At 39.8% G+C, this 14,263-nt stretch overlaps 1 protein-coding gene across 2 annotated transcripts in view; it reads right to left on the minus strand.

Annotated features, from left to right (window-relative positions):
• LOC100890186 overlaps positions 1–14,263 on the minus strand; it is a 31,752-nt gene continuing 17,489 nt past the window's right edge. The window contains exons 5-11 of one of the 2 annotated variants that reach the window (XM_011685274.2): positions 12,063–12,328; positions 9,567–11,232; positions 8,563–8,857; positions 7,371–7,464; positions 5,873–6,067; positions 3,585–3,824; positions 1–2,836 (exon numbers count right to left, since the gene is read on the minus strand). In XM_011685274.2, the coding sequence (XP_011683576.2) occupies positions 2,787–2,836; positions 3,585–3,824; positions 5,873–6,067; positions 7,371–7,464; positions 8,563–8,857; positions 9,567–11,232; positions 12,063–12,328 (2,806 nt within the window). In that variant the 3' untranslated portion in view covers positions 1–2,786. Of the gene's footprint in view, positions 2,837–3,584; positions 3,828–5,872; positions 6,068–7,370; positions 7,465–8,562; positions 8,858–9,566; positions 11,233–12,062; positions 12,329–14,263 lie in introns of both variants that reach the window. The other variant, XM_011685273.2, reaches the window with a different exon arrangement.

Consider the following 14,263-nt stretch of genomic DNA (forward strand, 5'->3'; position numbering starts at 1 on the left):
ATCATACATTGATACCAAGTATCTTTTAGTGCAAATTCTGTGTAACATAATTTTTTTCTCTAATCACACAATTAAATTGTACTACATGTACAAGTATACATTTTTATCAGAATTACGAATCCCATTAAAATTATTTTCATCATTATTGACTTGGTCAAGATTACATAATGGCAATCACAAACTTTGATACGAAGTATCTTTTAGTGCGAATTCTCTATAACGTAATTTTTGCTTGTGCGGGTACATTATATGTCATGTATACATTGTTTGTATGAATTAAGAAACTTATTTTCATGATATAGACTTCATCAAGACACTCACACATCAACATAGTGGTAATCATATAACTTTGATACTTTGTATCTTTTCTAAAGATTTCCTACAACATAATTTTCTGCTCTATTTGTCCAAGTACATTGTACTACATTTATAATGTGCATTTTTTTTTTGTCTGGCATTAGAGTCTTTTGAAAAAGTGGCAAATGAAAAACAAAGGAGAAAGATATTGCATTTCAGAAAAATACATTGATTAAGAATTTCATTTCTATTACAATTACTTAAAAAAAATTAATTGTGATATTAACCACAGACAAAATGCAAATCTTAAATTCCTTGCAAACTTACAAATCTCATGATTGCAGAACACATTACTCTAGTACTGAATATACTATATATTATGCTATTACACTTTATACTATTACAATTTAATTAATAATGTTAATTCATATTTTAATTTGATCTCTAATCATTCCATTTGTTTTCCTTTCTAAGAATGCATTCAAATGATTCAGTTAATGCTACATGTAGTAAAAGACATAAATGTCCCATCAGCATTTAAGTTGTGAAGAGCGAAGCTCCGAAAAGTATACATAAAATTGGACATAAAAAAGTCGAATGTACAGTTCTTTAAAAAAATAAAAATAAACAAGTGCAATGACCTGTGGTCTTGGTTAATACAAAAATTCATATTGCATAAATATATTCAGCTGAAGGGCTAAAAGCCCATAATTAAATCAAAATAAATGTTTAAGTTAGCTGCATGCAGGCAAGAAAATTCTAATTCCAGGTATACAGGAATACATTAAAGTACTGTTACAAAACACATCCATGTATCTAATTTTAAAAAACAGGCAAGAAATCTAATAAATAATACATGGGCTTAAAATTGGAAATAAAAAAAGTCGAATATTGGAGCACTTTGAGCACCTTGTAGGGTGGATATGTGTGCTAAATACATATCCAATATTATTATTATTATTATTATTAATATGCAGTTCTTTAAAAAAATAAAAAATAAACAAGTGCAATGACCTGTGGTCTTGGTAAATACAAAAATTCATACTGCATAAATATTCAGCTGAAGGGCTAAAAGCCCATAATTAAATCAAAATAAATGTTTAAGTTAGCTGCATGCAGGCAAGAAAATTCTTATTCCAGTTATACAGGAATACATTAAAGTACTGTTACAAAACAAATACATGTATCTAATTTTAAGAAAGCAGGCAAGAAATCTTATAAATAATACATGGGCTTAAAATTGGACATAAGAAAGTCAAATATTCAGTTCTTTAAAAAAATAAAAAATAAATAAACAAGAGCAATGACCTGTGGTCTTGGTAAATACAAAAATTCATACTGCATATATATTCAGCTGAAGGGCTAAAAGCCCATAATTAAATCGAAATAAATGTTCAAGTTAGCTGCATGCAGGCAAGAAAATTGTAATTCCAGGTATACAGGAATACATTAAAGTACTGTAACAATACAAATCCATGTATAAGCAAAACAGGCAAACAGGGCCAATATAGAAATAAAACACACTTTAAACAATCTTCTACATGTATTTCAGTTAATAAAAGTCATAAGTGTATGCTTGGGCAAGATAAATGATGCTTGTCATCCTTTAAAAGAATTGTTTTGTTCTTCATTCATATAGATATTAAGAAGAGAAATAAATGTATATATATATATGGTTCCCATATATTTTCATTTTTCCCCATATGGCAAGACATTTTGTTGATTTGGAGTGGAAGTAAATGTCTGCCAAAAGAGCAAAATTGTTCTTAAAATATCAGCATGCTCTTTAATTTTTCTGATGAGGAGCAGTGGCTTAGTGGATAAAGTGTTTGGTATCTGAACCAACTGGACAGGGGTTCAAAACCACACAAGTCTTTTTTGGTAGTACCCTTTGGTAAGGCATACATCCTCAATTACAATGCCATCTGTAGAGGACTTAGATTCATAGGTCTTCCGGTAATTGCTTACATGTACTTCAGGACATATCCTTTCTTTCTCATAAGCCCAGAAAATAGACATCAAATTTTTATCTCTAAATGGGTGCAGAGTTCATAGACGCACTAGGATCTCCAGAACCTTTCAAATATTTACATGATATTACATTCTCAAATCAGATCAATTTAGAAACATAAGAAACATTCACAAGATGACTCCTTCACACATTTTTAAGGAGGGCCATCTATGTGGCAAAAAACTGCTGTGAAGTGCAAAATAAAGTGTTGTGTCAATTGTAATTCAGTAATATATCATTCTAAAATGTGATAGTAAGCAAAAATTACATGGGTGGCGAGAACGGGATTACATTTCTTTTCAATTGTTAAAGGGTTGTTTGTAAATAAAGGGTTATTTGAAAATAAAAGATATTATCCCTTGCTAAAAAGAACAGTTAAAACTCTTGAATGTAACATACTTTGGTGGTTGATCAGAGTCACCTGACTTTTCTCATGGTGATGACAGTCACATGATGTATCAATCACATGATCTATCAATCACATGACTTTGCACAGGCTTTTATCCCAGTTGTATGTCTCTTGTTCATCTGGATCAGAGGAGTTGAAAAGAAAGGAGCAGCAAAAATAGTTTAATCGAGGTACATGTATAAAACATATTAATATTCCTATATATTAAAAAGGACAAAGTTTATATATATGTAGTATAGTGCATTCCAAAGTCCTTTAGAGAAGTAGAGACATGAATCAACAATTGTACCACATGTAAACATTTATTTCTGCAATAATTGACCCGTAGTCAATTACCTACACTACCCAAATTTCCATCTGCACCCCTGGACCAACCCACCCCATACCCTAACACTAAACCAGCATTGTAACAAAACAAAACAAACTGCAACCCTAGCCCCATAGATAAAGCCCAGAGAAAATGTTGAATCACCAGATCATTTATGGAAATAAAAAAGGTCGATACTATGTACTCAAGATAAAGAAGATTTTCCAGGTGGCAAGAATAACATTCCAAATGTCTACACTATCATCTCTCCTCATAAACACAGGGGTGAAAGTGAGCACTAAAAAATAAAAAAATCAGGAAAAAAAATAATTAATTCAGGAAAAAATTTTAAAAATTGGGAAACCCATTTGAATTGGGTAATTATCAGGCCTGTAAACATTATCTTCAGGTAAATTTCCATTAAAAACATATCCCAAGATGTTCAAAATAAATGTTGTAATCCGCAGTATTGATTACATACCAAGAGGCCGGTGTTAGCACTCTTGCTTCCTATCAAATAAAATTGGGACATATCAATGGCGACATCAGACAAAACCTACCTCCATCTGTATCGTCCTCTTCTCCTTTCTTCCTCTTATCCTTCTTCTTCCTCTTCCTCTTGGCCTGTCTCTCCCTCTCCTCCTCTTCAGAATCTTGGTCATAGACGGATCCCTCGTCCGTCCTGTCCTCTGATTGGCCGAACCTGATGGGGATGGGTGGAGCCCCAGAGTAGCCCGTTTCGCCGGAGGACACCGATACGGTCTCAATTTGAATATCGCCCTCTCCCAAATCGAGGTCACCTCCTAAAATTGAATAGCAAAGATATATATTGAAGGACAAGACTACTTGTACTGTACATGCACACTGTATGGTGTTACACACAAATGTATATGGTCCATATTCATATTAGCAGACTGGGTAACGTTAAACCATTGATTTATAGAGTGCCAAGTTTCAACCTCATCATTCTCTTCCTTAATGCGAAACCGAATTGTCCCACAGAACCAATCTGATTCATTGGAGCCAGCCACCCGTCCCCCTCGCCTTCTTCTCTCTCCCTCCAACTCCGTCTATCCCTCAACTTCTCCTAATTTACCTTGATTTGCATTTACATGTATCTGCTTCATCTCCACCAACCAACACCTTATTCCCGTATAAACCCCCTCCCTCGCCCTTGCCCCCTCCTTCCTCCTCTCAACACTTCCACTGCTCTCTGTACCCTTGCCATCCCATTCTTTCAACTAAACTGGACCTGTATCTAATTTCTTGTGGGTCCAACCTGTTACCTACTTTATGTTCACCAGCCAATACCACATCCCTCTCTCCTCCTACCCCATCCCCCCTTCCCCTCCTCCTTCCCCTCCAACACTTTCTAGGCTTCTACCCCCCCCCCCTTAGATGTATGCCCTCCTCCTGCTCACTCTCCGATCTCGCCTTGATTTGTATCTATGACGAGTCTATCCTGTGGGTCCAAGCCGTTATCTGCTTCATCTCCACCAGCCAGCATCACATATCTCTCTACCCTAGCTCCCATCTTCTTCTTCCCCTTCACCTTCTCTTGTCAACACCTTGTCCCCCTCCCTCTCTATGTGCCCTTCCCTTCTCTCTCCCTTCTCCCAACTCCTCTCTATTTGATGTGTCTATGATGAGTCCGTCTTTGAGGGTCCATTTTATCATCTCCTTCATTTCAACCAGCCATCCTCCCCATCCCCCTCCCCATCTCTTACAACTTCTCCCTCTCCCTTCTCCCATCTCACCTTCATTTGTATCTATGATGAGTCCATCCCGAGGGTCCATTATATCATCTTCTGCATTTCAACCAGTCATTCTCCTCACCCCCTCCCCCTCCCGCATTCTTACATCTTATTCCATTCCCTCTCCCTTCTTCAATCTCACCTTCATTTGTATCTATGATGAGTCCTTCCTGAGGGTCCATTATATGATCTCCTTCATTTCAACCAGTCATCCTCTCCACCCCCCTCCCCCTCCCCCATCTCTTACACCTTCTTCCCCTCCCTCTCCCTTCTCACCCTCATTTGTATCTATGATGATTCCATCCAGAGGGTCCATTATATGATCTCCTTCATTTCAACCAGTCATTCTCCTCATCCCCTCCCCCTCCCGCATTCTTACATCTTATTCCATTCCCTCTCCCTTCTTCAATCTCACCCTCATTTGTATCTATGATGATTCCATCCAGAGGGTCCATTATATGATCTCCTTCATTTCAACCAGTCATTCTCCTCACCCCCTCCCCCTCCCACATCTCTTATACCTTCTTCCCCTCCCTCTCCCTTCTTCAATCTCACCTTCATTTGTATCTATGATGAGTCCTTCCTGAGGGTCCATTATATGATCTCCTTCATTTCAACCAGCCATCCTCCCCCTCCCCTCCCTCATCTCTTACACCTTCTTCCCCTTCCCCTCCCTCTCCCTTCTCACCCTCATTTGTATCTACATTATGATGAGTCCATCCCGGGGTCCATTATATGATCTGCTTCATTTCAACCAGCCATCCTCCCCCTTCCCTCCCTCTCCTTTATCCCATTTCACCCTCATTTGTATCTATGATGATTCCATCCCGAGGGTCCATTATATGATCTCCTTCATTTCAACCAGTCATCCTCTCCACCCCCTTCCCCCTCCCCCATCTCTTACACCTTCTTCCCCTTCCCCTCCCTCTCCCTTCTCACCCTCATTTGTATCTATGATGATTCCATCCCGAGGGTCCATTATATGATCTGCTTCATCGCCACCAATCATCCTCCCCCTCCCCCTCCCCCTTCCCTTCCCCATCTCTTACACCTCTTTCCCTCCCTCCCCCTCCCTCCCCCTTCTCCCATCTCACCTTCATTTGTATCTATGATGAGTCCATCCCGGGGGTCCATTATATGATCTGCTTCATCACCACCAGCAACCAGCACTGCACCCCTCTCTCCTCCCCTCTCCCCTCCCCTCCCTCCTCTGCTCATCTCATGGGTGTGGTCTGAAGAGGTAGTAGAAGCACTCTCAGAAGAAGACCTCACTCTCTTTGCAGGATGAACTACAAGAAAAACAATTATTGTTTCAAATTTGATATTCAAGCACAAGCCCTCTTTTTTATCACTACATGTATACAGTCAAACCTGCTTTAGCGACTACCTGTATAGAAAGACCACCTGTCTACAAAGACCACATTTTTTGTTTTCCTCGAAAATGTTTTCACATAGAAACATGTACTAAAAGAACCTGTACATAAAGACTACCTGCCTATAAAGACCACTTTTCTTGTCTCCATTGGGTGGTCTTTATAGACAGGTTTGACTTTGTATATATACAGTGTATATATACTGTTGTAATGATGATCATGCTTCAATGTAAAGTATATATTTGCAATTCATTGGTGTAATTTACATTATTCTATTCATATTCTACAATACACACATGTCATACAGAAGGATAGCCCATTCACTCAAGAGATATTGCCTTCTTTGGAGCAGTATAATACGTAATGACTTATGGAAGCATCAAGAGCGTTTATCAACCTATTACAAGCCTATTAAAGATGACATTTTATAAAAGCAAAAAGGAGTTGTAGAGCATGTGCAAACACTTCCCAAAGTCCAGGGTGTTTTTTAAAGGCCCAGTATACCATCCCAGGTGTGAAAAGGTCAAAAGATTTCTTGAACTCTTTATGCACTCTTTACTCACCAACAGCTTTCCAGGCCATTTTATTTACATTTGATTTAAATCTATGTTCCTGCATTAAATCTGCATGTGACCTACATGTAGCTCTTTCATTCTTGCTATTCATGGAAGTCTCACAGGAAGTGCCTTGTGCTATGAGGATTGAAACGGATTAGGGATATTCATTCATTATGCCTACTGTATTTACAGTATTGTGCTGATCGGTGAATGCAGCAAGTCGCTAAGCATGCTAGATAGTGAACGAAGCACTTAAAGATAAAGTTGAGTTCTGGTCATGCAATTGCTTCATGAAAGAAACGTTGTGGAATGGATCAGAAAAGGTTGAACATCTTAGCATTTAAATATTGGTGTGTACTGCAAGGTTCTGGAATCATCATAATGATAAGAAATTTGGCCCAGTCTTGGTAAAGATTGGAAAGAAAGAATGATGTACATGTATATGGGACAGCACAAACATGTGGCATAAAAATCCGTCCCAATTTTTATGATGTTACATGCCATATTTAATATATTTAGGCATTTGAAGAGCCATGCTTTTTCAGGGAACACTTTTTATCTCATGTTCTTCCACACTTGCATAATACAATGATAACGTTAACAAATTATTTGTCACCTCTTTCCAGAACTCAACCTTCTCTTGAAAGAGTTAATTTACAAACCTATGGATCCAGATGAAGATGTAGAGATGGAATCATCGTCTCCCCTGTTAATCCAACCGCTAATCTCCCCTCGATTTCGCTCCTTTTCTGCTTCCTAAAATAGTAAAGATGACAATGTTTAGATACTTGCATAAAGACACCACATAAGGAAAAGTAATCAGCTACTTGTACATTACATGTATGCATATGGGTTGTTCACCTTAAATCTCTTGCAGAATCTGAGGATCACCTGCTTGATGTCCTGAATGACAAGAAGTTGTAAGACTTTCAAAGTGCTCTAATAAAGTATATTTTCTATGATTCACACCAAGAGCAAAGCAAAAAAGAATCAGACAAGTCAACACAAATCGTAGCATCCCCTCGCAGGGTACAAAAGGCCTATATACATGTACGTCAGAACAAGTTACCTCCATTGGACTATTGTATTACTAGGCAAGGAAGTTAACCACATTTTCACATATATAAATAGGTGTTTTTGAAAATTTAATGAGCTATGACCTTTCACCTTTGTTCTACTTAATCAGAAATCGAACTTAGAACTTAGTATTTTGACACAGGGTACCTTCATATTAAATTTCATTAAAATTCGTCAAACATTACTCAAGTTGTTGAATGAAAACCAGATTTGCATATTTAATGAATGACCTTTGACCTACATACTCCGAAATCAAACTTACGCTGTGTCTTGATACCATGAACCATCATATAAAATTTCATTAAAATCTGTCAAACATTACTAAAGTTATCAATCGGAAACCAGATGTGTATTTTTTCGCATATTGACCTTTGACCTACTTACTCCAAAATCGAACTTAGCCTATATTTTGATACCATGAACCTTCATGTCAAATTTCATTAAAATCCGTCAAACACTACTAAAGTTATCGATCGGAAACCAGATGTGTATTTTTTTGCACATTTAATGAGCTATGACCTTTGACCTTTGACCTACTTACTCCAAAATCGAACTTAGCCTGTATTTTGATATCATGTACCTTCATATCAAATTCCATCGTTACGGACGCACGCACGGAAGGGAGGAAGGACGGACGGCAGCGTTACTATAGCCCCTCCGACTTCGTCGGCGAGGGGATAATAAAGAGAGAAATGTATGCTGTTTATACGTGTAACATTAGCTTGATTGTCCCAAAATAGCAATGGTTGGCAGCTTTGCACATGTCGGGTTGTTCACCTTGAATCTCTTGCGGTATCTCAGGTCGGCCTGCTTGTTGCCCTGGATGACCAGAAGGCGATGGAAGCGCTGCTTCAGATGTTCCCAGTCCGGGCTGTGAGGCATCCCTCTACTCCAGAGGGTCTCCTCCATCTCCAGGGACCTGTCAAAGTAGCGTCGAGCATCCCGGTACTTCTTGGAGGCGAGGTGGATGGCACCGACAAAGTATAGACTGCGGGCGGTGTTGGGGTGCACGCCTTGGAGAGCCTGGCGGCCTTCAAGGGCTCGTAAGGCCAGTGGGAGAGCATTGTCGTACCTGAGAATGACACAGAGGAAACAATTTTGCCACGTACGATAATGATAACAAGTTTCAAATTTACTCAATATGAACAACAACACTGTTTTACCCAGGGTAGTCTCGGCTGTGTTATATGTGTAATACTGCTCTTCCTGATGGCCCTGGAATTTTTAATGCCCCAGCGTTGCTAGGCTTTCATTGAATACACCTCACTCACGAGGGACAACTGCGGTAAGAGCAACTTGTCTAAAGATATAAACACCAAGGACCAAACTCAGGACCTCTCGTATATAATAGTCAAAGAACTTCACCTAAACGCCAGTGTGCCCATACTCTTCATTCTATCAAACTCCATTTACGAGAAGGACAGGACATATGCTTTACATCTTTGTCATATTATATTTATGGTCTAAGAAGAGTTGATATATTCTCTCTGAAGGTCAAAAATCCTTGAACCCAATAGGGCTAAGAAATGCAGTAAAATAACTTGAGTAGCAATGTAAAGGTAATTTATAAATGATCATTATACAGAAATGATTGTGCAGTCTTTGGGACATTTGATGTAATGGCATGTTACAGGCGTGTATTAAAACATGAAGACCATGACGAATACAGATCTACATTAAATTTGTCTTGCATGTTTCCATGATTTTATATTATTTTTTAAAGAAACTTTGGAAGTTTTATAGAAAAGAAAAGAAAATCAAAATACAGCTTGTCATCTTACTTTTCTTGAGCAAAGTAACTCATTGCCATATTCTTGAGAGTGATGCAAGTGCCTGGTGTTCCATCCATCCCAAGAAGACGTTCTAACTCCAGAGATTTCTTAAAGAATTCCAGCGCCTGGCCATACCTTGACAACTCATGCAAGCATGATCCAATATTCAGCTGGATGGTCGGAATATCGACGTGTCTCTCTGAACCTGTGATGCGTGTGCACATGTCTAGAGCTCTGCGGTAGTAGTCGATGGCTTTCACCATGTCTTCATGGATGTACCCCATGCCTTCCACCTTGGCAGCAGACTGCATGGCTTGGCCTAGGAGGTTCAGGGTTCGTACCGTTAAGAAGTGATCCCCATGAATCTCTTTGCGTATTCGCAGGCAATCTTTCAGCTGCTTGAGGGCATCTATTCCTTTGAGACGCCGTGTCATCACATTGCCTCTGAAGTGGTACAGGGTAGCATAACTGAGCTGGACAGAGTTGGATGTCTGGTCGGGAAGTTCCTTCAGGATGCTCTCTGCTTGGTCAAAGAGAGGCATGATGGCTTCTACATCAAACCCAAGATCCACAAGGTGCTGGGATTCGTGACAGCAGAACTCTGCATACAGCTGCTTCTTGCCTTCTTTCTCTGCCCTGCCCTTGCAGATACTATAAAAGGAACGCCTCTCTTTTGGAACCATCATCAGCTCCACAGCCATGTGAAGCCAGTCATTCTCCTTATCTGATGGGAACTTCTTGAACTTGAAGTACTCAAGCACATGCATGAAGTTAGCCTTCTCATCTTGCTTTGCTGATAACGCCTTCACGAAATCCTTCTGGAAAACAGCTGCAGTGCGTTGTATTTTCTTACCAAAGTGCTTCATGAACCTCTCCTCACCCTTCTCATACTCTGCCACCAACGGGTTATCAGTTTTGGTGCATAGCTGCTGCAGGAAGGATCTAAGGAGCAGGTGAATACTGTACCTTGCAGATCCCGTCTTGCTCTTCCCTTCTACCTCTCCAACGTCACTCTCTAGGAGACTCCTGTACTTCAAGGCCTGCAGATCCAGCTTGAGACCGACGCGATCCTTGCGCTGATACTCCAGAATATCCTGTGCCGCCTTCATGTCGAATGTCCCAGGTATCACGGACAACCTCACAAGATTGCGCTGGTAGGCCTCTGGGAGCTTCTCGATGGTGCTTAGCAAGCTAAAGGCCAACTGATCGTCTTTGGCAAGACCAAGGTGTGTAAGGCTACCAACCAGCCTATTGGCTTGGACATCGTCATGCCGCGACAAGTGCTTGATCATATCCCTGGGTGTGATAGTGCCATCCTGGAAGCGACTGGAAACCACCTTCAAGGCCAGTGGAATCTTTCCGCATAGATCAGCCAAGGTACGGGCATCTTCATCTTCAACTTCTGTCTTCCCAGCATGGTACTTGATGATCTCAATGGCAGCTTCGACGTCCAGATCATTCTCCCCGTCAAGACGGAAGCAGTGGAGGTGCTGACTGCTGATCCTTGTGTGCTCCATACCGATCCTGGAGGTGATGACCACTTTGACTTTAGGATTGGCCAGGTTGAGCATGTTGTCCACCATGTTCTCAAACTGACTGTATGCCTCATTGGGCTTCTCTGGGGTCCCAGGATCCAGAGGCTTGTCAGCATTGTCTAGGATGATGACGGCCCCAGCTGTTTAAAAAAAAATATATATATACATATATATATATTCTTCTCAATTACAAAACAAAAAACAGTTCCATAGATTCCTCAAAATTTCATATAGAGAAAAGTCTGTCTTTTCCCTTATATTTTCTTGACCATATCTCCAAATGTCAGGATTATCATTTCAACAAATTTCCAGTTTAAAATGGCTTCATCTAGTGGACATGCTGTTTTGACATGAGATACAAAATTCCCTGATTTTCCCCAGAATTTTTTTCTCAAAGTCTCTGAATTTTCCATGCCAGTCTTTTGCTGATTACCCCTGTATTAAAGTCTTTCGGCAAGACAATAATCTATATTTGCCAGTCTCCACCCAGGTGTAAAAGGGTACTTGACATGCTTGGGCACCGGTTTCTTTGGTGACTCCGCTATTACCTACGTTATAGTGTCCAAATACCATGAGCATCATAGCGTCACAGATACGACAGCTATACAGAAGCCATTTTAGTCATTTTCAGGGATGATAGTGAGCACTGTAAAAAAAAGGGGGGGAAAAAATCCTCTTCTCCCCCCCCCCCTCCCCCCCCCCCCCCCCCCCCCCTTGAGTAAAAAAAAAAAAAGGGATTCAGGGAAAAACAAATGGGATCTAACAACATCCCCCCTCTCTTTTGAGTAAGAAAATTGGGGGAAAATTGGGGGAAAATTGGGGGAAAATTGGGAAAATAAGGGAAAATAAGGGTAAAATCTGGAAAAAATCAGGTAAGAAAAAAAAAATCTGGAAAAAATATAAAAATCAGGTAATTATCAGGCCTGCATTTTAAAGTCTGGCACATGGCATGACCAAAGATTGAACTCACCATGCTTCTTGGGATCATAGTGCTCCAGGTAGGCATACAGCATATCAGGTTCGTAGCTGCGACACTCCACACCCAGGGCATGCATTATGGCAAAGAAGATATCTTCTATCATGGGAAGCTCTCTGAGGTCCACAAAGATGACCTGACCATAGCGGATGAGCCTGTAAGTGGCTTCCTTGGCCAGCCGGGTCTTCCCTGAGCCTGGCATTCCACTGATACCGATACAGTGAATGCGGTCGTAAGGCTCGTCTAGTATTCCCACGATCCTAGGCAAAAAATAAACATGGAATATACAGTATGGCATTATAAGATGATGTCGTGGATCCTAATCAAATGATTGGTTGAGAACGTACACGTGACCAGGCATTTATTTTGCCAAACACCGGTCATTAGTATAAATCATCATTTTAGAAAAACAAAAAACATAATCTTATACAACAAATAATATACATCATTTTGTTTGGGCAATAGTAAAATTACCTGCACTCGGTACCTTCAAAACAGTCCAAACACCCTCAGCTATCGCCTCGGGCGTGTTAGACTGTTCCAAAGGTACCTTTTGTGGGTAATTCTTACTAATGCCCTCACTGCTGTGTATTACTTGTATATTAACTCATCACCATCTACAAATCATGTGCATTGTGGACATTTTCTGACAGGAATTTTTAGTACATTGATTATTTCCTGATCCTGCAGTTCCACAGATTCTGGCATTCTGCTATATAAATACAGGTGCAGTGAATGGTCTAGTTTTGGTTATACAATATTCTCCTGCAAAAACTGTTTTGTGCCACTAGCTGAATGCTTAACTTCAACCTTGGACCTAACACAATACCTAACCTTAATATCAAACCAACATAATACCCAATTGCAACCGTAATTAAAAGGTTTGGGTTGGGCTTGGTTGGGCTTGGTTTGTTTTACCGGACTGCTAAGAAATCTTGCGTCTGATTTTACCCTGTAAGTGAGCAACCAGGAGACCAATGGCTACGAGTCCTCTCCAAGGATCTTGGGAATGAGGATCAATGCCTCACCATGGGGCATTAGTGCATTTACTTGGTTTCTAACCTGTGACCTTCCATTTACTAGACCACTGCTCTGCCCCTGAAGTCTGTACGGCAGACCAGAAGGGAAAAATTATCTCATTATTCCACTTTTAAAGATTTATTTGTCTATCATCAAAATAATTCCACTTTTAAAAAAAATCTCTCCTCTTTCAGCAAAATATCATTTGTCTTTTACGAGGCAATCGTCTATTTGTAGACTGTTCATCTTCTTACAAACCATTTGTCTTTTCACAAATCATTCTTTTTGCAGATCATTCATCCTTTTACAGTTCATTTGTTTAGGAATGATCAAAGAAGGAAAGGCAGAAATACTTTGGCCACATTAAAAGGCATCAGAGTCACTTGACAGAGTTTATTAGAAGGAAAAGTAAAACGTATTGTACCTAGAGGGAAACCAAGAACAAACTAGGAGAGGAACGTTAATGAATACTGGGAGTGGAATGACATTGCAAGAGTATACTAGGGTGGCAGAAAACGGACATGAGTGGATAAATGTTGCAATAAACCTCCGAGCTGGAAGAAGATACCGGTTCCCTGATAGATTGCGTGGATGTGTGTGTGTTGTATGTGTTTGTGTAATTTAGTTTTTACAGAAGTGCATCAATCAGAAATGATTATTTGTGTCTGGGAACGACCTTCAATAGCGCCATCCAAAAGAAATGACTCAGTTTTTAACCAGGGGCTGATCAGAGTCAGTTTGTAAGCAAAGACAAAGCGCTGACTGTACCACAGGCATTACCACTCCTAGACCAACTGACATCTCCCCTGTGAAAAGCCAACGTATGTCATACTATATTATATGCTATAACTTTCTCTACAGTGTTTATGCTTCTGTAATAACTTTACCTGTTTCATATTTTCAAGCAATATGTGGCATACTGTCATTCTAAATATACTGTTTATTCTAGACAGTACCACTTCTAGACCAACTGACATCTCCCCTGTGAAAAGCCAACGTATGTCATACTATATTATATGCTATACCTTTCTCTACAGTGTCTATGCTTCTGGAATAACTTTACCTGATTCATATTATCAAGCAATATGTGGTATACTATTATTCTCAATATTCTGTTTATTCTAGACAGTATCACCAACAGCTGGGGATAGGGAAGTGAATTCACTTTCTCTTCT

The sequence above is a fragment of the Strongylocentrotus purpuratus genome, unplaced genomic scaffold, assembly GCF_000002235.5.
Source record: "Strongylocentrotus purpuratus isolate Spur 01 unplaced genomic scaffold, Spur_5.0 spur5_scaffold_12, whole genome shotgun sequence".
Lineage (NCBI taxonomy): Eukaryota > Metazoa > Echinodermata > Echinoidea > Camarodonta > Strongylocentrotidae > Strongylocentrotus > Strongylocentrotus purpuratus.